This window comes from Schistosoma haematobium, chromosome ZW (assembly GCF_000699445.3).
Source record: "Schistosoma haematobium chromosome ZW, whole genome shotgun sequence".
NCBI lineage: Eukaryota > Metazoa > Platyhelminthes > Trematoda > Strigeidida > Schistosomatidae > Schistosoma > Schistosoma haematobium.
The window spans coordinates 3,411,741-3,433,538 of record NC_067195.1 but is presented as its reverse complement, the minus strand read 5'-3'; the positions used below and the strand labels follow the sequence as shown (position 1 = coordinate 3,433,538).

The window sequence follows — 21,798 nt, the reverse complement described above, 5'->3', positions numbered from 1 at the left end:
ATATATATATATATATATATAGGCAATTTTACTAGACATCTCAGTTAGTAAGTCACATATATACATCGGTCCAAGTTGTCACAACTCGTCAGCACAACAAAATGAACACCAAATTCATAGTAGTTACTTCAATAGTGGTAGTATATAAAATAAAGAATGTATATAAGAATATGATGCAAGGAGGAAGTCAATTCGTAGAAAGAAAGGTGAAAAGTAATTTCAATCTCACGGTTTAAGGAAAGACAAAGAGTGTATACACCTACACCATTGTGATCAATTCTGAGCCATGTCAACAAGAGTCTCCAACAATTGGTTACGATAGTCACGCGGACCCCAACCAAGTAGTTTCCATCTACCAACATGGCTCATACCAGAAGTTAGTGACTGTATGGACTGATGCCACATTTTGCTTTGCCCACCCCTAACTTTCTTCCAACCATACCCAACACTAGTTAGCATTGCGCGTCGTGGTAATCGGTGTTCAGGCATACGTAACACGTGACCCAACCATATCAGTCGATGAAGATTTACAACCTCATCAACTGATTTACCATCATTCCCTAATACCCTGTGTCTAACCTCACTATTACTTACCCGATGATCTCAGCAGATGCGAGCAATATTTCTAAGGCATCTGTGGTCAAATACTAGTAGCTTTCCAGTATCTTCTACCCGTAATGGCCACGTTTCGCAGCCGTAAAGTAGAACAGAACGAACTGCCGCACAGTATACTCGTCCTTTTATCGATAGACGGATATCTCGCCTTCGCCATAGATGAGGCTAGTTGGTGAAAGCCAAACGAGCTTTTCGAATCCGTGCTGAGATTTAGTCAGACACCGACCCATTAGGGCTGATCAGACTTTCAAGATAAGTCAAGTTGTCGATGCGTTCGACTACTTCACTCCCTCTCCTTAGTTCAGGTGTTGGCGCAAGCCAGTCAGGGAGCAACAACTTGCATTTAGAGGGAAAGAAGCGCATCCCAAACATTCTGGCATTGTTACTCAGTGCTACCAAAACACTCTCCATTTTATCAGCGTCTTCACCAAACAGGGCTATATCATCTGTGTATTGTAAGTCGATAAGTGGACGTCCTGGTAGGAGATCAATGCCCGAAAATTCAGTCGCATGTATGAATAAAAATATCTACCAGATAATGTCAGTGGTCCATAATGAATAAATTTGCCATTGAACTGCACAAATTCCAACAACAAAAACTTATTTTAAATGAAAACATAAAGCATCCTACCTGTATATTTTCTTCTTTTTCTGGACAAATACCATTGAATATTCGTGATTTTCTTGAACCGTAATTATCATCAACTACAATTTGCAAAGAATCATTACTTATTACTGATTCATTCACATGTTGAACTGTAGATTGACGATCGGAATTTGCAGTGAACTCATTATTATTATTATTTAAATCAACAGATGACCTGTTTAGAATTAGTTCATTTTTTCCAGTACCACTGGTTTCATATATGCTAGAAAAAAACAACAGTACGTGATAAGTAGAAACGTCCAACCTGAATAACAACATAATAAACGCGAGTTATATATGAAGGCAGTAGACTTGATCGATAATGTACATTTAATATAGAGGAAAGTTAAGTTGAAACTTAAGATCACACAGATGGTAGATTAGAGTACATGAGGTAATAGACTGGAGACTAGATCACTTGATTAGTAAACTAGATAATAATAGATCACGATACTATGCGTCAACTGAGCTCAGATACACAAAGTCCAACTAAGAATTGGAATCAGACAATGGGACAGGATGATACTTCATTGACACAAATTACAATCCATCAATAGAGTGAGAGAGATGTCTGATTTGTATGTCGTCATCTCACAATAGCACTCTAACCCTTACCTTAACTGGTTTAAGTATATTTAGTACTTTGTTTACTACAAAAATAGCTTTGAATAATTGAGAATAACAAACAGAAACCAGTCTGAAGAAAACAAACAAAATAAATACCTTTTAGTTGCATTGCTTGTCACTAGATCACTCTCCTCAATAGTAAATACTGACTCTTCAGCAGACAAACAAGTAGACGAACGAATAGTTAATCCGAATTGATTATCCATTGATTGAACAATACAACCTGGATCAGAGTCTCGTGCAAGTAAGACATTTGCTCGATTGTATGTTAAAGGAGTTGAAGCTGTTTCGTTTGTTAGGATCATAGGAGTAGCAGAAACAACATCACTAGATGAAAGATGATTTTTAATCGATTTAGTCAACAATTCCAATGGAGTAGCATCAATGATATAACCTTTAGATTTCCTGACAGATTCTGTGGTTGATGAATCTTTAAAAAAAGTAAAACAGAATTTGGTCTTACACTGCATTCAGTATTTAAAGTATGAGCGCAAATCATAAGATATCCCTGTAATGATAAACATTATTTGAGAGATATTCTAGTTAGATAATAAACAAAAGTATCTCTTTTCATTAGAATGAAAGGTTTATGGAAAGTGTTTAACATGACTAAAGTTTATATCACAACTAAACGACCATTGGAAGTCAGAGAGCACTGGATAGCTATATTTGTTCTATCATGCGACCTCTCATCAGTGCGCACACCATCACCTTACCGGTGGTAGGAAATCACAGCCTTAAGCCTCGCATAGAGAGAAATTTTAATAGTAGTGTAGCTAAAGTCTTTCCGTGACGTGAAAAGATACTTTACACCTTGACTACTCATTTGAGTGCAATCATGTTAGGATCTAAGGAATGCCTTGTTAAATCTCCTCCAAACAGAACAATATGAGTTATGATGGTAGATTACTTTAAAATTATTTGATAAATTCAACTTTAGTTAACATAGAGTAATAAATAGACAAGTATTTCATTAAACAGCTTCCTTACAGTAAGTTGAAGAAAGATTACGACCGATAATAATTTAATATTTATATACCACACAAAAATTAAGAAAACAAGCAGCCTGAATAATAGAAAAGATGTGTCGGAGACGGTAGAAAACAAACATGGTTTTTTTTTACTGCAGGAAGTATTTCAATCACTTTTACATTGAGTCATGACTAATAAATGCCGTGCTGTCTGTCAACGTCACAGTTAACTTCTAACAGAGTAATGGTTAGGTTGATGATGCATTTAAACATGGTTAAAGGTTTGTTAAACGTGGTACAACAAGCAGAAAAATATATTTCAAATCCAGTGACTTCAAGAACTTAAGAATATTTATAAACTACGTATGTGTACAAAAGGGTCTCATACAAGAAAGAATTAATTTGCAATAAAAAAGTTGGAAAGACTATGTAGTAAACTTATGACGAAGTGGTGCTGCCTTATAAGGCGTGATCAAATGGTTAAACCATGTACGAAATAAATAAGTACGGAAATGTGTAACTAAGTCAATTAAAAATAACTTCAACAGTTGAGATCATGAGTCAATTGAAGCTAGACCACCATGGAAAACCTGGAAGCATTGGACGGCCGTTTGCGTCCTATTATGGGACTTCTCAGCGGTGTATATCCACGACCTCGCCTCGCGTGATTCGAACCCAGGACATGTCAGTCTCACGCGTGAGTGCTTAACTACTAGACCACTGAGCCAGCCGAAATCCAATGGTGTTCATGTCTAACATCAAATAATCCACGAAATTGAGCGACACATCCACAATTGTCATCAGTGAATTACTATCTCACAACTATTATTATTTCACACTATTATTCAACTTCATATAGTAGATGCTGTCAACCATTTACTCTATGAAACTTGTTTTTATTATTAATAATTAATTATTTCAGAAGGGGTTTTGTGGAGATTGTAGTAATCTCAATAGTTGAGATCATGAGTCATGAGTAGTGACCAGTGGAGTTCAACTGGGTCTGTTGTGAGATAGTAACTCAGTGATGACAATGGTGAATGTGTCGCTCAATTTCGTGGATTAGCTGTAGTTAGCCATTAACACCGTCGGATGCCGGCCAGCTCAGTGGTCTAGTTGGTTAAGCGCCTGGGGTGAGACTGATGGGTCCTGGGTTCGAATCCCGCGAGGCGGGGTCATGGATGCGCACCGCTGAGGAGTCCCATAGTAGGACAGAACGGCCGTCCAGTGCTTCTAGGTTTTCCATGTTGGTCTGGCTTCAATTGACTCATGATCTCAACTGTTAAAAATAATTGTTTAATCAGTGAAGGGGGACCTCCGTGAAATCGATGATTTTCTGCAAACAAGTCAAGTGTTATTTATTTTAATGTATGCTTTTTATATCACTTAATCTTTGCATGTTTTATTACAATTCAAGAAAATGTTTCATTTTATTTATCACTAAATAGAAGTTGGGTAATTTCGGCATATTTCTTAATGCTTACATTCCCCATGTTTATCCTCAAGCACAACAAAGTGTATTTACATTTGAATGTATGCACTTAAAGTGAACTAATTCAGCTGTGTAGTTGTACAATATAGACTATATGTTATGCAACAAAAATGATATGACAATAGAAGTAATCTTAGAATAAATGAGGTTGAAGGCAAATATCCATTATTCAGTGTAACAAAAACCTCATACAGTAAATTTTCTGAATTTTTACGATTGAAATCAAACGTGTGAAAGGAATCCGAGCATAAAATAGTGTTAATATTTAGTTAGAAAGACATTGACTGTAAAACTGTAAAAGAAAAAGTAGAAATGGTAGGTATTACAAGTTGTTTCGGAAAATCCTTTAACGTATGGGTAACTGTGTTACACATCAGAGATTTGTGATTGCCTAATTATGATTCAAGAGACTGAAGTTGGTTGCAATAAAAGTTCTCTTCACTGCTCTAGTCAGTCTATAGTTTGTCTGTCTATCGTACTCAACCCGATCTATGGTGATTCCCCAACTACAGGATAACCTACCTGGTTATGCCACTTCCATGTGTATTTACAAATTCAGCTGCTCCTGTGGAGAAAGCTATGTTGGACACACTACCAGACAACTGAACAAAAGAGTTAGTGAACACCTCCCTTTGTGGTTAAGAAAAGGTTCTGCCAAGTCAATACGCAGCTCGGTTCTATCACACTTGATCGATAGTGGCCATGTAGTAGACAGAAATAAGTCATTAAAACTTATTTATCGTATTCCTATTAGTTTTCCTTATGGTGTTCGATCTCGTCTCTTACACATATCAGACGCTATAGGAATTCGAGCCAACAATCCAAGTCTTTGTGTTCATAAGAAATTTGTAACACCCTTCTTATCTTTCCCTTAGCCTTAATAAATGATTTTATTTATTATTATGAATGTTATTTCAGTGTCTATATTTTTTCTAATCATTGACCTATTTCCGATTATTTAACATTGATTCAAGCCTTTATTATTCTTATCACAACTAGTACACCTATCATCATAGTACTAATTTGTACTTTTCACTTATTTATGTAATCTATTCCATTGTTAACATTGACTCATAAACTACCTTGATTGGTTTAATAATTTCGTATGTGCATATAAATACATTACTGTATATTAGAGTACAGCCTGATGATGATTAAGCCGAAAACAATATTGTTCTAAATATTATATATATTTATCAGATAGTGTCCTTGTATATTTACCGTACTGACTGATTAGACAAGCGATCTTTCCGTCTATTACTTCAATCTATTGTCATTTCTCCAGTATTGGCGATTGCCACTAAGACTCCAACCCAGCATAACTTTTATTCCAAATGCTAACACACATTATCTGATAAGTTACTGAGCCCAGAGAGCCAGTAAACTATTCGACGAGTATGAAAGTATCAGTGAAAAGGTTTGTGACATTTTATATTGCAAATAAAATAATAAATAAATAGAATGTTATTTCCCGAGCTCCCGATTTTGGGGATTTCCCCAGGTCTGGGGAAATTTTGGGGTTTTTATGCCATTTCCCCAAAATTAAGAGCTCGGGTTTAAACAGAAATAAACTAATTTGCTATAGAACAAGTAAACAGTCAAAAGATGATAAACGACAAATTTTAGCCTACTTTGGTTTGATTCACTTTCTAAATGAACATCATTTTCAGTATGCACATAAAGTTTACAATTTTTAACTGATGATGAACTTTCGTGCATTTCATGTTGTAACAGATTAATATCATCTTCATTTTTTAAGAGTTCAGTTTTTTTAACATCTGAATCTGTACTGCTTGATAAAGAAGGTGAATAACTATCAATGAAGCGATTGGGATTTGGCAATAAATCTTGTGAAACTTCACCAGTATTTACAATAATTTCAGCTAAAAGACGTTCACTAAAAACTGAACAATCACTGTCATCGTTATTATCATCATTATCATTCTGTTTGGTTGAAAAATTCGACTGAACAGATAATTGATTTTCTGTCTGGGAATAATGAAGCTGACAAGATGTATCCTGATTAGTTTTCTAAAAATCAACAATTTAAATAATATTAGTTCACATTACAAACTGATATTAACTGTAGGAAGTGTGAATTAACTACTAAAAAACTAGGGGGAAAATTGGATAACTGTTTGCAATCTAGTCTGAAATTTTTCAACGGGTGTTAGAGATAGTTGGAAGAGAATTAGGGGCGGCCAAACCAAAACGTGGCATCAGTCCATACAGTCACTAACTTCTAGTCTGAGCCATGTTGGTAGATGCAGAATACTTGGTTGGGGTCCGCGTGACTATGATAGCCAATGGTTGGAGACTCTTGGTGACATGGCTCAGAATCGATCACAATGGCGTCGATGTATACACTCTCTGTCTTCCCTTAGACTATGAGATTAAAATCGCCTCATATCTTTCTCTCTACGAACTAATTATTACTTCCTGTAATATACCCTTATATGCAATCTTTCTTTTATATATTACCACCACTGAATTAACTACTATGAATCCGGTGTTCATCTTACCGTGCCAATTAGGTATGGCAACTTGGACCGATGCATATATGTGCCTGGTCCTACGTTGTAGCTGACTGACTGACTGACTGAGTCTGAAATTTCTCAAAAGAACACTTCCATGAACCAACATCAAGGATCATTACCATCTAACCACTGCGAAGAATTCCTCAGAACTATGGAATAATTAATAGCAATGTATAACGATGACAAAATAACAAAAATAACTTGAGGTGGAAATAGATTATTCAAAGTATGGTTGGAGTTTTGTAAGGATTGAGTAAATTCTTAAGTTGTATTCGCTACAGACTGATCTCAGTTGGGGTACCATTTCGAACAAGAAGGCACTGGACAGTTGTTTAGTCCCAGTATAAAACTCAATGACCCCATTAGCAATCAAGTCAAGGACCTTTAGGTTCAGAAGCGAACCCTGGTACAGCACTAGCTTCAGTCAATTTGCAATAAAGAGTGAAGATCATCGAATGCCATCAATGACAATTATTTACAAGTATACACAAGTTAGAGTGTGCATAAGACGATTCATTATGACCTGACTACCAAAACAATGTATACGTTTGATAAATTATGATAAGTCTTCTATCTGGACGCTCAAATCGCTCTCCTAAACCCTTCTAATAACCCCAGGCTAAATCTACATGACAACTTGAACGACAGAAAAGGTGAGAAGTGTGAAAAGAACGTTTTACTCCAAGGTTAGTTTATGTACAGAAAGTCGGGGGTATTTTTAGCATTTCAGATGACCTTGGGCTTCTTCAGCAACAGTAAACATAATAGCAGGATAGGTAATCATCCAATAAAAAAGTGTGACACGTGACTCTTCACTTTCTACATATTTTTGTGAAACTTCCATTCAACACTGATTCTATAAAATGTTTCCCAGAGTTTTCTGAGCCCATCTGGACTTTTTCGAGGAATATTTTGAATCTCCTCAATAAATCATCATTACTGAATTCTAAAAAGTATGATCACTTGGTAAACTTGAACTACAGTTAAGTGCTTTTAAGGATTAATCAACAATATCAAACAAAAAATCTTGTTTTATCCCACACTTAATCAAAAACTTATTTTCTAGCCCAGTTAAAAACTCTCAAATAGTATAAAAATATCTTTATTGCCTGATACTAATGGTAATGTGATGCCTCTGTGGTTCTCATAGATATTGAGATCTCCTTTCATCGATATCTTGACGAGGTACTTCTCTCTTCCTAGACTGTAGATTTTTATATTTTATTTTATTTTTATTTGAACACAAATATTGGTACAAGAGGGCACCAAATATATATGCGCCACACTTTTGTGTGCGGGCTGAGATACTGTCCGGGTGCCCAAACCAGAGCAGGTGGTTTCCTTAGGGGGCCACACCCCGAGCCTTTGATCTAAAGGTCTGACCCACAAGGTGGCGGAGCATCGTGAGGAGATGCAGTCCCATGGTAGCCGGTGACCAACAATCGGTTCATACGCCATTTGTTCCCGCAGGATACTGGAGCCCATGTGCACCATAGATTTGGGATCCGGTTAAAGCGCCGAGCATTCACTTTTCGTCCTCTCAATTTCGTACACAACAGTAATGCCACGAGAAGGCAGTGAGTAGAACTTCCCTGGCAGAGGCTGTATACGCGTGGCCGTGTGAGAGTATTTCGAGGGGGAGGGCGAAGCACCCCGGTCTCGGCCATGCCAGGGCATTTGGGGGCTAGACTGTAGATACTTGTTCTCCAACCTAAGTATTTCTAAATAGAGTGAAACATTTTTGTAGTTCCCTCTATATGTGAACTCAGTGATCCTGCTGTTTTGCCACTCTTGATTCGTCTTACAGTCCTGCTGATTTTTTCTGTTGTGGGATGGGTTCTCACTTATTGAGGTCTATATGCTGATCTGATGTCTGACAGGTCTAATATGTCGGTCGGTTTAAAAGTTCAAAGTGCTCCACCCACCTGTTCCGCTTCTCTAGAACCTCAGTGAATTGTTTCCCTTCTCTGTTCATGACTGATACGCCTGATCCACCATAGTTCCCTACTAGTGTTTCAGTTGTACCACTTAGTTCCTTAAGATTTCCTCCTATTACCGTCTTTTCCAATGTCATTGGTAGATCTTCTATATATTTCTTTTTATCAACTCTAATGGTTTTCTTTAATGGCTTGCGTGCTTGTGCATATTCAGTTTGCGTTTTTGCTTTTTCTGCTCTCGTTCGGCTGTCTTCCTGTTTTTCCTTTCTCGAATCTTTCCCAGGTTATCTAAAAAGATCCACATTTCATCCCGGTACTTCTTAGGGTCCAGTACTCGCTGCTTCTTGATTCACTATCCAGTTGTTCTTCATAGTGGTCTCCTCTTCTTTTACTAGGTATTGGACAGCATATAACTTGTTGCCGAGAACTATCTTGAATTTACTGAGCTTGCTGGCATCTGAAAGGAAGACCATATTAGCCTTTTGTCGTTGTGGCGGGGGCCACTTTCTTTCTAAAGACCGGAATAAAATAACATCACTCATGAAGGTAGTCTTTCCTGTCTAGATTGTGTCCAACCAACTTCACTTACTCAAAGCACAGTCATATTGTATCTTCCCATTTCCGCCGCTATTTGAATGACTCTCCCAATCCCTTACACTGTTCAAACACTTTATATTAATCGTAACTCTTGTTATCAGAGGGGGCACTGGATTCGTGATTTCTGGAGAATCTCGGCTTTTACCATGAGGCCTCATAGCTCTTCTACATAAAACCTCGTTGACTCCCACGGTAGAATTCAGATGGTTTAAATGAATTTTATGACTTGCTTCTTCAGTAAGTTTTGTTTCTAAAGGCGGGGTTGCTAAACACACCAAAAATACTTCTCTTTTGTCCAAATAATCTTAGTTCACTCAAAAAAATTCAGAAAAATCTTAAGATTTCCAAGCAAATGTGCAAATCTTAAAATAGAAGTATTTTCTTTATGAATTCATATCAGTTGGTAGAATTGTGGAAAAGACATTGAACAGCTCTTTCTTACCCTAATTCGAGACTATTTAACAATCACGAACTAGCTTCCAGAGCCAATTACTATTGTTTGATCCGTGCCAGGTATGAGATAGCTACATACCAAGCGCAACAGATGAGGATTGCGCATTATAGCGAATTGGTTGAAGCTGTATATCAATACCGTTGGATGTCGGTTTAGTGGTCAAGCGGTTAAGTATTCGTGCGTAATTTCAAGGTCCTTGGTCCGGGTCCCGCTTACAGTGTCGTGGATGTGCACTGCTGAGGAGATTCACACTTGGACAAAACAATTATCCAGTTGTTTCTAGGTTTCAGTGGCATTCTGACTAAGATCCCCTTGTAATTCAAACTTTAAAAATTCAAAGATTATTTAGATTTCGATCGAATATAATATCTTTAAACCATATAGTACATATATTTAGAAAAAACCTTACCTGTAAAGATAGTTCAAGTGACTTTGAATCTTCATGAACTGGATTAAGAAGACATAACGATGATGTAGATGAAGAAAGACAAAAATTCAAAGTGCAATAAATCCCACCAAAATACAAACAATCACCATCTCTTAATTCATAATTTATTTTAGGTTTCAAATGTAAATCATTACGTTTTGTACCATTTAGTGAACCAAGATCTGTTATAGTACAAATATAATTTTCATCTAATTCAAATATTGCATGTTCTCTTGAAAGTAACTAAATAAATAAATAAAGTATAGTAAGTTTTATCATATGAATGCATATAAGATTCTTAAAAACCAAAACCATAAGTAAAGATAAGATTAGAAAAAGTATTCATGAAAATAGTAAAGATACACAGTTAGTCAGTAATAAGAACCTGTTATACCAATTTTGACAAGATGAATATATTCATCTTGTCAAAATTGCCTATTGCATCAACACATTTCATAGTATTTAATAATATTGAGATGAAGTAGAAAAAAGCAGAGCGGATGAGAATTCATCAGATGGTGTTGAAAAATAAAGGAATAGTTGTATTATTCACGATTCTCTTATCGAATTCCTAAAGGTTTTTACAATTCAATGCCTTGAAAAGACATCATTGAAAACAGAAATCAATTCAGTTTGTCTAGCATTTCAAACATAAATAAATAAATAAGACTCAAATGCCCAAACAAAAGCTAAGTGGAGCAACTTATCGTAAACTAGTGTTTAAGTCAGAAATATTAGTTTTAACTGTCAGTCAGTCAGCTACAACGTAGGACCAGGCATATATATGCATTAATCCAAGTTGCCATACCTCATTAACATAAAAGTAGTTCATTCAGTGATGGTAATATATTAAAGAAAGATAGCATATGAGGATATATTACAGGAAGAAAGAAAGATATGAAGCAATTTTAATTATACGGTTTAAGAAAAGACAAAGAGTGTATACACCGACTCCATTGTGATCGATTTTGAGCCATGTCACCAAGAGTCTCCAATCATTAGTTAAGATAGTCACGCGGACCCCAACTAAGTAGTCTGTATCTACCAACATGGCTCACATCAGAAGTTAGTGACTTCAAGCACTGATGCCACGTTTTGGTTTAGCCGCCCCTAACTTTCTTCCAACCGTCTCCAACACTGGTCAGCATTGCACGTCGTGGTAATCGGTGTTCAGGCATACGCAACACGTGTTACATTTCAAACATGGAAACTGTATTTGGGCTGCTCAATAATTTAGATATTTCAAGTTCATTGAAATTATCAGAAGCATATGTTATCAAAAAGCAAAAATGTGACCACCATGGTTACAGGAACAGTGATAAACCCTCAACTATTATAATAATGCATCTTAAACGTTCGTTAATGTAGTCCTATATTTCTTTCACATAGTATGAACTAACGATTACAATTCAAGTAAAACAAATTAAACCCATTTTCTTTGTTTTGTTCTCGTACGATTAGGGGTCGGAGACAATCTACAGGAAGAGAGCAAATATGTTCACCATTAGGCTTCCCTTGGACTATAAGTTTCCATATAAGCCTTTTCATCTTTCCTTTTTGAATCATACTTTTCGTACTTTTTGCCACTAATGTGGTATGTACTACGTGTACGGACGGATATAAGTAGTATATGTCGGGAACTGAAAGTAGAATTCATGCAGACAGAAAAGGAAAATGGAGAGAAAGGGAAACGGAAAGTAATCGAAATAACAACATGAATGAAAGAACGATGGAGTTTGTGAGGTACACCTTAAGAAAGGCAAATAGTGTATCGAATGCGTTGGTTTCATAATTTAGGAACAATGTGTGTTTCTCTATAATACAGTAAAATGGTTTACACTAACCAGTTCTTCGTTCATTAAACAACGCCTATTACTATTATTTAGACTCTGTTGATATTATTATTATTCATCTTGGTGTATTCATGTTCTATGACAACTCAGGTTGATACACATTTGTAACAATCACTTCATTATGACTGATTAACGCTTTATTTTCGTTTCTAGAACTGCTAGCCTATATCATTTTCATAATATTTCACAAATATCATTTCATTGTTTTCTTTATAAAAACGTCCAGAAAACGACTTGTCTGTATTTCCTCTAACGTTTGCTTTTAAATCTACTTTTTATGATTTATTTAGTATACTAGTTAAATGTTTACTCTATTGCTTCTAAGAAGAGTTTATACTTGAAAAGCATACTTTTCAAATGGAAATATCTAACATATTTCTTAATGAATGAGGTATTTCAGGTGGTGAAGTATATTTTTAGCTTGGGAGGGTTTTGAAAGTGTTGTATGTTCGGAGTTGGGTGGTTTAGTCATAAATCTTTCATTGCCTATCCAAATAATATGATCAATACCACTACAAATCATATGAACGAAATGAGATAGAAAAGTTGCAAGGTAAGATACAAAAGGACCTGAGAAAATAAAGTTAGATGTAGAGGAAAACTTAACATAAGAAATATAATTTGGAAGAAATAACGTATGAAATCGAAGGAAGGAAAAGTATACAATGACGCTCAATTTCAAATTAAAATGAGAATACAAGAAAAATAATATATCCACTCTGATGTAAACGATTTACAATCAAATAACTTAAGATCTCCCAATTATTGATTACAACAAACGTATGGATATCAACCAGGAACTCTTCGACTTTTAATGATCTAGACCAATAATCAGCAGACTTCATAGACTAGCGGTTTATACTTTCTTAGTCATTCGTCTGAATACTACAAATCTTGGCGGTTTGCTTGAACATCTGAGCTACCTGTTTCGGCCATCTACATACTTCAATAAGTTATCTAATTTCGTTTGTTTTAATACATCATTTTGGATATTAATCGCATAACCTATTCAAGTGCGTTTTTGAAAAGTGCACAACTTTTCGTTGTTACAAAAGGCCCAATCAGAGTTATCATCGTTGCTGGTAATATGCAGCGAAAAGAATGTAGATTATTTATATGTCGATTGACTGGAGTGCTAACTTCTAACTGGTGATCATTCAATATTTGCCGTCAATATCGATGAAAAAGTAAGAAGCGGAAACTTCTTGAAATAGTTTGTGCTGAGAATTCTATAATGTACCAAAAATATAACATTGAATAAAGCTAACAATAAATAAATAAATGATCTAGTTTACAATATCAATAAAAAAATTCTTTTAAAACTACTAACTTTTTTAAACTCTGTGTCTGGTCATTTACCTGAACACCGATTACCACAATGCGCAATGCTGACTAGTGTTGGAGACGGTTGGAAGAAAGTTAGGGGTGGCCAAACCAAAACGTGGCATCAGTGCTTGAAGTCACTAACTTCTGATGTGAGCCATGTTGGTAGATACAGACTACTTAGTTGGGGTCCGCGTGACTATCTTAACTAATGATTGGAGACTCTTGGTGACATGGCTCAGAATCGATCACAATAGCATCGGTGTATATATTCTCTGTCTTTCCTTAAACAATGAGATTAAAATCGCCTAATATCTTTCTCTCTATGAACTAATTATTACTTCCTGTAATATACCCTCATATGCAATCCTTCTTTTATATATATCACCACCACTGAATTAACTACTATGAATCCGGTGTTCATCTTACTGTGCCAATTAGATATGGCAACTTGGACCGATGCATATATGTGCCTGTTCCTACATTTTGGCCGACTGACTGGTCATTTGCGCTTGAGGCTCTTTTTTGATTTAGTTATCGAGTGTGTGTGTATCGATTGGACAACAATATCTTCGGAGATTATTGCCCAAAGGGGATTTTTTATTAACTCATCAATTCTTTACAAGTATTAATAATATGTACTTTAGAAAATAGTTCTAAATAGTGAAAAAGGAAGAGAGAAAAAATCACTTACTGAAGATTTAATGCATATATCACACTTCGGATCTCGCCCAATAGTTACATACTCTAAACAAGGATTCGATTAAATATTTAAAAGAACGGTAAAGACTCACTTTTCACAAGTGGATATTCCATAATTTTCTTTTCAGATGCATAAACACTTAAAACAGGAACCTGTGATTTTTATCAAACATAACCATAATGTATTGTGAATACCTTATCCATTGGTTTACTGATTACATCATTATTTATAAAGTCAGTAGGTTGAGTGGAACAAACTTCATCCATGATATGAATAGATATTTACTTTTCTGTTAAAAAAATTTGAACAATGAAAATACCAACAAGTCATAAATTGACATGAAGTCATTAAATAGTTAAAACCGGCTAAAATTTTTTCAAAGTGATAAGATACACATAGACCATCTTTTGAGCTGAGTACCCAAGAAACAAACTCTGCATGAAGCCCCTCTGGGGCTACTGTCGTTCTCAAGCCCAGATAAAGGAGGGTTGGGCATAAAATTAGCGACCCCATCCCGTAGAAAACTAACTCGCTAAAAAAACGCTAACCCAAGAAACATCTTTTACCGAGAACTAATTAAATAGAGAGAGATTGATTTAGTTGACCTAGGATCTAGAAGCATTTCATACATTGAAATATTACCAAACATATTGACACTAAAAGCAAGGAAATCTGGTTAACTGTTAAAATACAATGAATACGGATGAGAAAAGAATCCATCAAGACCAAGTTAAGTGGTTCCGATGTAAATAATACTCCCTTTAAGAGTTTAACGTTTTATTCTATAGCCTCATATGTAATATTAAGTATTTTATAGTGCCTTAGTTGTACTGAGATTGAGCTCTAAATTGACAAAAAATAGATGGTGAGTATATCCAGCACTAAATTTAACTACTTGTTTCTAAGCATGAGGCATGTTATCTCAGAAGTTCGACATCCTGAGATCGACCATCAGGATCCTATTAACACTCAAACTAACGTCTAAAAATTAAAAACAGTAGATGTTAGTGATTCATTTCCAAATAATATATAAGCATTGGCACCCAACTAATAATCGAAGTACCCAAAAAAAAATTAGTCTCGGCTACTTATTTATTTATTTTAGATGAGGACTTCTAGTCTGACATTGAAGTTTTAAATCCCAAAACTCGTCATTCCTAAACCCAAAGTGAAGCTCATATATTGGCAAATTAAGAGCAAAAACACCGGTAGATAGATGAAATATTATTTCTGAATTGACTTTCTGTTATATAATACATATTTTGGAATTAATGTAAAGTATTTGAACTATATGACTGATCAAGTAAAGTTGACAATATACAGTCATGCAATTAATTACATTTATGAATTTAAATAAAGCCAGGACAAACATGGATGGAGGATAATATGAATTCATTATATTTCGTGGTTTCTTATCAGCTGCTCACAACACATATATATATAGTTATTATTAATAACCTTTGTAATTCCAATTCTTTTCATTCACTTATGTCAATTGTTTCATATTATATCTTACCTCAATGTAAAATTTTAACACATATTTGATTGTAAGCAGCTCATGAGAAACCATGAAATATAATGAATTCATATTATTCTACATTTATATTTGTTCTGGTTTTATTTAAATATACAGTCAGCTGAAAACATTCAGCAAAGTTACACATATATATTATTCCAACATATCCTACATAATTTGCTTCTTTTTTTCATTCACATATTTATTCGCTGAATATTATTGTCAGAAAGTTTAATACCGAAATACAGGTACAGAAAATAACTCAAAAGTTAAATATGCACAGATCCGTGTCCTAGATTATGACCCCGGCATCTTGATAATGGTTGCTGATGCAAGATAGCTACCTGAACTACAATAATTTCGGATGAATTCGCACACATGAGCCACCAATCGAAACATGAGTGCTAAAACCAGTGAGTAACAAAACACGTATGTGTGAAGAGTCACTAAAACTGAGCTAGAGATTTTTCACCCCATTACAATGCTCATGTTTCAGTTATACACACTGCCAAAATTATTCGATTGTAATTCCTCATATATTATAAGAACCTCATTTGGTTATGTGTGGCATGACCCAATTAAACAGGCGCTTGGAAAGTCATTGTTGTGTACTGTCATCGTAAAAAGGCAAAGTAGTGCAAGGGGCAAGAGTATTTGGAACAAGCAACTTAGCCTTGATATCATAAATCTTTTTTTAAAAGACCCAAGACAACTATTTTTAAATACTATATGGTTTTGTAAAGAGACGGTTGGTGTCTAGCAGTGCAATCCAAAATGCACATTTTGTTTTGTTTGAAGTTCGTCAGCTAAATGTACATTCATCCGAGATAATATTAACTCAAAAACTCGCACCCAGTACCTTTTGCTTCAAACGCCGTCGCATTATCCACTTAAAACTGAGTTCAGATAGTCAACGACTGAATTTACATTCCTAAATAATGGTTATTTGGATCTTTTAGTAGCTATTTGAACTCAGTAACTGAGTGGACAACGCTGACATTTGAAGAGAAAGGTACTGAGTTCCAATCCTGGAGTGAACATCAGCTGTGAAATGCGGATAGCTTCTGCTGACGAGTCCCAGACAGGACGAAACAAGTGTCCTGAATTTAAATGCTAGCCGCCATCAATCACTGCTTATCATGCATAATCAACTCCGCCTGTAGCTCTTCTAAGATTGCTGTCGACCCCAAGACCGAGTAAAGCAGGAGGGCTGGGTATGGGGTCAGCAACCCCATCCCGTAGAAAGAAACCTCGCCGAAAAACGCCAACCAGAATAAACAAATTAAAACATTTAAACTCTGTCCTCCGAGTTCAAGGAAGAATTATGACGCCTCATCGTGAAAGCCAAGATTCTTCGGAAGTCACGAGGCTGACCCCCATTCTAACAACCTGGAAATCAATTAATATAGGTACATGGAATGCACGGACAATGTGCAAGACTGGGAGGACCAACCATACAGCCACAGGAATGAGTAGATACAACCTGACAATGCTCGGAATAAGTGAAACACATTGAACCCAAGGTGGACAACAAAGGATAGATTCGGGAAACATGCTTCGCACACTCACGGAATTGCTCTCATGCTATCCAAACAAGCATGAAATGAACTGATTAGGTGGGAGTCTCGTGGATCTAGGAATATCAAAGCATCATTAAAAACAAAGAAGAAGGGAATCACAATGAGTTTTATCTAATGTTATGCACCCACCATTGATAGCAACGACGACGATAAAGATCACTTTTACGAGGGTCTGCAATCGATTAGGGAGAAGTGTTCAAGAAAGGATCTGACCATTCTGATTGGAGACCTAAACACCAAAGTCGGAATGGACAACACCGGGTATGAAGATATCATGGAACGACATGGAAGAGGCCGAAAATAGCGAGATTTACAAATTCATGTGCCTTCAACAAAATGTTTATAAATGACACAATATTCCCACACAAACACATACACAGAGCAATAAGGGTCTAACCGGATAGCACTACACAGAACAACAATGATCATGTTTGTATCACTAAAATAATCCAGAAGGATAATTGAAGACGAGAGAACCAGAGGAGGAGCTAAAATGGCTTTAGATCACTACCTGGTTGTGATTGCCAAGATGAAACTGAAGCTAAAGAAACACTGCAAATTAGGAAAAACAGCATTACAGAGGTGTCTAATACAGCCTTTCTTCAACATACCCCCAAATGCCCTGGTACGGCCGAGAGTGGTCAAAGTCCGCTCTCCCTCTCGAAATGCTCTCACATGGCCACGCCTATATAGCCTCTGCCAGGGAAGTTCTCCTCTCTGCCTTCTCTCACCAGGGGTGTTGTTTACGAAAATGAGAGGACGAAAAGCGAATGTCTGGCGCTTTAACCGGATCCCAAACCATTGGTCCACATGGGCTCTAGTATCCTGCGGGAACAAATGGCGTATGAACCGATTGTTGGTCACCGGCTTCCATGGGACTGCATCTCCTTACGATGCCTCACTGCCTTGTGGATCAGACCTTCAGGTCGAAGGCTCGGGGAGTGGCCCCCTAAGAAAACCACCTGCTTCGGTTTGAGCACCCGGGCAGTATCACAGCCCTCACATATATCGAATGAGATTTGTGTGGCGCATATGTATTTGGTGCCTCCTTGTACCAATATCTATGTGTTAAAATAAATAAATAATACAGACTCAACGAATTCAAGATAACTCTCAACACTAAGTTCCAAGCATTACAAGATCTACTGAAAGAAGAAACTACTATGAAGGACGATTGAAAAGGGATCAAGCAAGCATCAACTTCAGCGTGTCAGGAGGTGCTGGGCATGAGTGATGGACCTCTATGGAAATATTGGACAAGATTCAAGAAAGAAAGAACAAGAAGACAGTAATTAACAACAGCCGTGCAATAGCAGGAAAATCCAAGGCACAGGCCCGATACACAGAAACAAACAAGATGATGAAGAGAAGCATTAGAGCAAACAAGCAGAAATATGTGGAAGGCCTGGCAACGACAGCAGATGAAGCTGCAAGAGAAGGAAATATAAATCGACCACATGACACAGCAACGCAACCTGCAGGGAAATATAGTAAACCAGAAAGACCAGTCAAGGACAAAGAAGGCAAACCAATCACCGAAATTCAAGAACAGAGGAAAAGATGGGAAGAATACCTTCGAGGTACTCTTGAATAGACCAGCTACATTGAATCTACCGGATATCGAAGCAGAACATAAACACATCTTCTAATAGATGTCACCCCAACAAGGATAGAAGGAATCGGGATAACCATCAGGCAAATCAAGAGTGAGAAAGCAGTAGAACTTGACTATATATCAGCTGAAGCTCTGTATTCAGACTTGGAAGCAACTTCAAACATGCTCCATATTCTATTCAGGAAGATATGAAAGGAGGAACAAGTGCCGATGGCCTGGAAAGAAGGACACCTCATCAAGATTCCAAAGAAAGGAGATCTGAGCAAATGTGAGAACTACGGAGGCATCACACCACTGTCAGCACAAAGAAAGCATTTCAAAAGAGTGTTGCTGAACCGGATGAAAGACTCATTAGATGCCCAGTTTCGAGATCAAAAGGTCGAATTCTGTAAGGATCGTTAGTACACAGACCAAATCACGAAAATACGGATCATCGTTGAACAATCAATTGAATGGAACTCGTCACCATACATCAACTCCCTGGACTATGAAAAAGCATTTGACAGTGTGGATAGGATAACATAATAGAAACTTCTTTCACACTATAGTATACCTGAAAACATAACCAACATCATACGGAATTCATACGACAGACTACAGTGCAAAGTCTTGCGTGGAGGACAGCTGACAGACGCATTATAAGTGAAGATCGGTATCAGACAAGGTTGCCTACTCTTTCCTTTTCTCTTTTTCTGGTGAATGACTTGGTTATGAAGACCTCTACAACTCAGGGAAGTATGGACTAAAATAGACAGGTTGTGTGCAACTACACGGTTTGGACTTCGCAGATGACCTAACACTTCTATCCCATACACACCAACGAATTCAGGTCAAAACAAATAGTGTAGCAGTAGTAGACTTCAACACGCACATAGGAAAAACCAAGATCCTCAAATACAACGCATTGAGCACCAACCCAATCACACTTGATGGAGAAACCCCGAAAGGGGTGGAAATGTTCACGTATGTGCCTGGACAGAATCATCGATGAACAAAGGCGATCCGATGCAGATGTAAAGGCGAGGGCTGACAAAGCAAGAGCCGCATTCCTACAGTTGAATAATATATGGTGTTGGAAACAAATGTCAACCAACATTAAATTACCTCCAATACAAACGTCGAGATAGCTTTTGCTGATGAGGTGTAAAAGGCGTAATGGTGATGATCATCATGCATAATTGAAGCAATCTACACAGGATGAACACATGCTAAAAGACTAAACAATCGCAGTCCTAAACAGCAGTGGGAACAAACAACCAATATATATATATATATATATATATATATATATATATATATATATATATATATATATATAAAAACTACAATATACTGTGTTTGATTTCCTAAGAGACAAGTTATACGAGTACCGAAGTTCAAGACCACACAAAAAATCATCCAGAAATTATGATCGAAGCTAACATGTACGTGAGTAAATGACAATTACATAAAGGCAAGCTTATTTCAGCCGGATAATATTGATGTTTCTGCACAAAAACACCCTTATCTTGAATGGGGACTCTCATGCATCAGACTTTTATTATTAATATCTGAGTAAACAGCCTAGATGTTTGACTAGATATGGGAATTTAGTACTATGAGAAGCTATAGGATAAATGAAGTGTCAGACATTTGACTAAAAACATAAACAGGTTCAGTCATTGACTGCCGCTGTGAGTCGGACAACGAAGAATTCCGCAAGCATATCTACACCGCAGTACTGTAATGTTAAATGTATTTAGTGCACTTTGTTCGCCAGCTGTCTAAAATAACGAGAAATGTATTTCGAATACACGACCATTTAAATGGGTTATGTATTCCCACAAGTTATCCAGGCGTCTCTTGTCGTAACATAAATTTGGGTTGCGTATAAGTTAAACAAAAAACACGACAAAATATATCTAAATTATCATATTTTGTGATGGTACTTCACATCACATATGACAGACACGCGTAGCCTGTCGAAATAAAACACAAACTCACTGACGATAGGCAAACTGCGTTTTAGAATCCACAGGTCCTTAAACGTTAAAAACAACAAAATTATTCACTGGAGGTTTGAAAAATATTACGAGTAATCAAGTTTCACTCAGCTTAAATAAAAGGCTTTTCCCGGTCCGAGCCCAAGTTTATTTATATGGTAGTTAGCTGACAGCATTTCCCAAAAAAATAGAGAAGTCGATCCGTGATTTCCAGCGACAAACACCTATACATGTAGATATATATGCTCGGTAAGTGGAAGGCAAAAGCTTGCTACAGAATACGAACCAGAGTGCCGTACTAAGCCGTAAACTTATTCGCATAAGGAACATATTCAAAAGATGTATTGATTAAAAGATTATACCTAGTTTCAGAAACCACAAACTTATTGACTGAAAAACGAAAAATAAAGAACACACAAGGTCATAAGGGAAACTCTAAATTCGCGCTTTGAGCGTAGTCATAATATATAGCGCACTATTGAACAAAATGTTTCCATATGTAGAATATCTGAATTAGATGCAGTGTATTATGGTCTTTTCAGCTCAGGTGATGAATGAGTATTATAACAAAACAGAATCTAGGGTTCCTGGTACAGCATGTTTTCGGTATGCTTGGTATCCCAAGTAACACAAAAAGGGGAAATAAAGGGGAAGAAAGGGGAAATAAAGCGGACGAAAGCGTAAATGAAGGGGAAATGTCGCCTTTTCCCCCTTACGTCGTGTATTTGTGGAAATTTGTCGACAATTCTACGTAACGTACAGTGTTTGGATGAACTGCATCGGGAACTGAAGTTTTCATAAACTTCCACAAATTTAGGCACCGCTTAATAAAAAACGAAACTATTGTAATAAAAACAAGGTACAAAATACGGAACCAGGCATTCGGTTGATACGCATATACAGTGACTTCGTTTGTTGTTTAG

The 21,798-nt window shown here is 36.6% G+C and overlaps 1 protein-coding gene across 1 annotated transcript in view; it reads right to left on the bottom strand.

Moving 5' to 3' along the window:
* The window catches only part of MS3_00001046 (uncharacterized protein), a 40,938-nt gene extending 19,622 nt beyond the window's left edge, over nt 1-21,316 (bottom strand). The window contains exons 1-8 of the mRNA XM_051208569.1: nt 21,293-21,316; nt 14,377-14,471; nt 14,274-14,334; nt 14,174-14,226; nt 10,286-10,546; nt 5,983-6,382; nt 1,985-2,318; nt 1,247-1,484 (exon numbers count right to left, since the gene is read on the bottom strand). Coding sequence (XP_051070165.1) covers nt 1,247-1,484; nt 1,985-2,318; nt 5,983-6,382; nt 10,286-10,546; nt 14,174-14,226; nt 14,274-14,334; nt 14,377-14,448 — 1,419 coding nt within the window. The 5' untranslated portion in view covers nt 14,449-14,471; nt 21,293-21,316. The remainder of the gene's footprint in view (nt 1-1,246; nt 1,485-1,984; nt 2,319-5,982; nt 6,383-10,285; nt 10,547-14,173; nt 14,227-14,273; nt 14,335-14,376; nt 14,472-21,292) is intronic.
* Between the last annotated feature and the right edge of the window lie 482 nt (nt 21,317-21,798).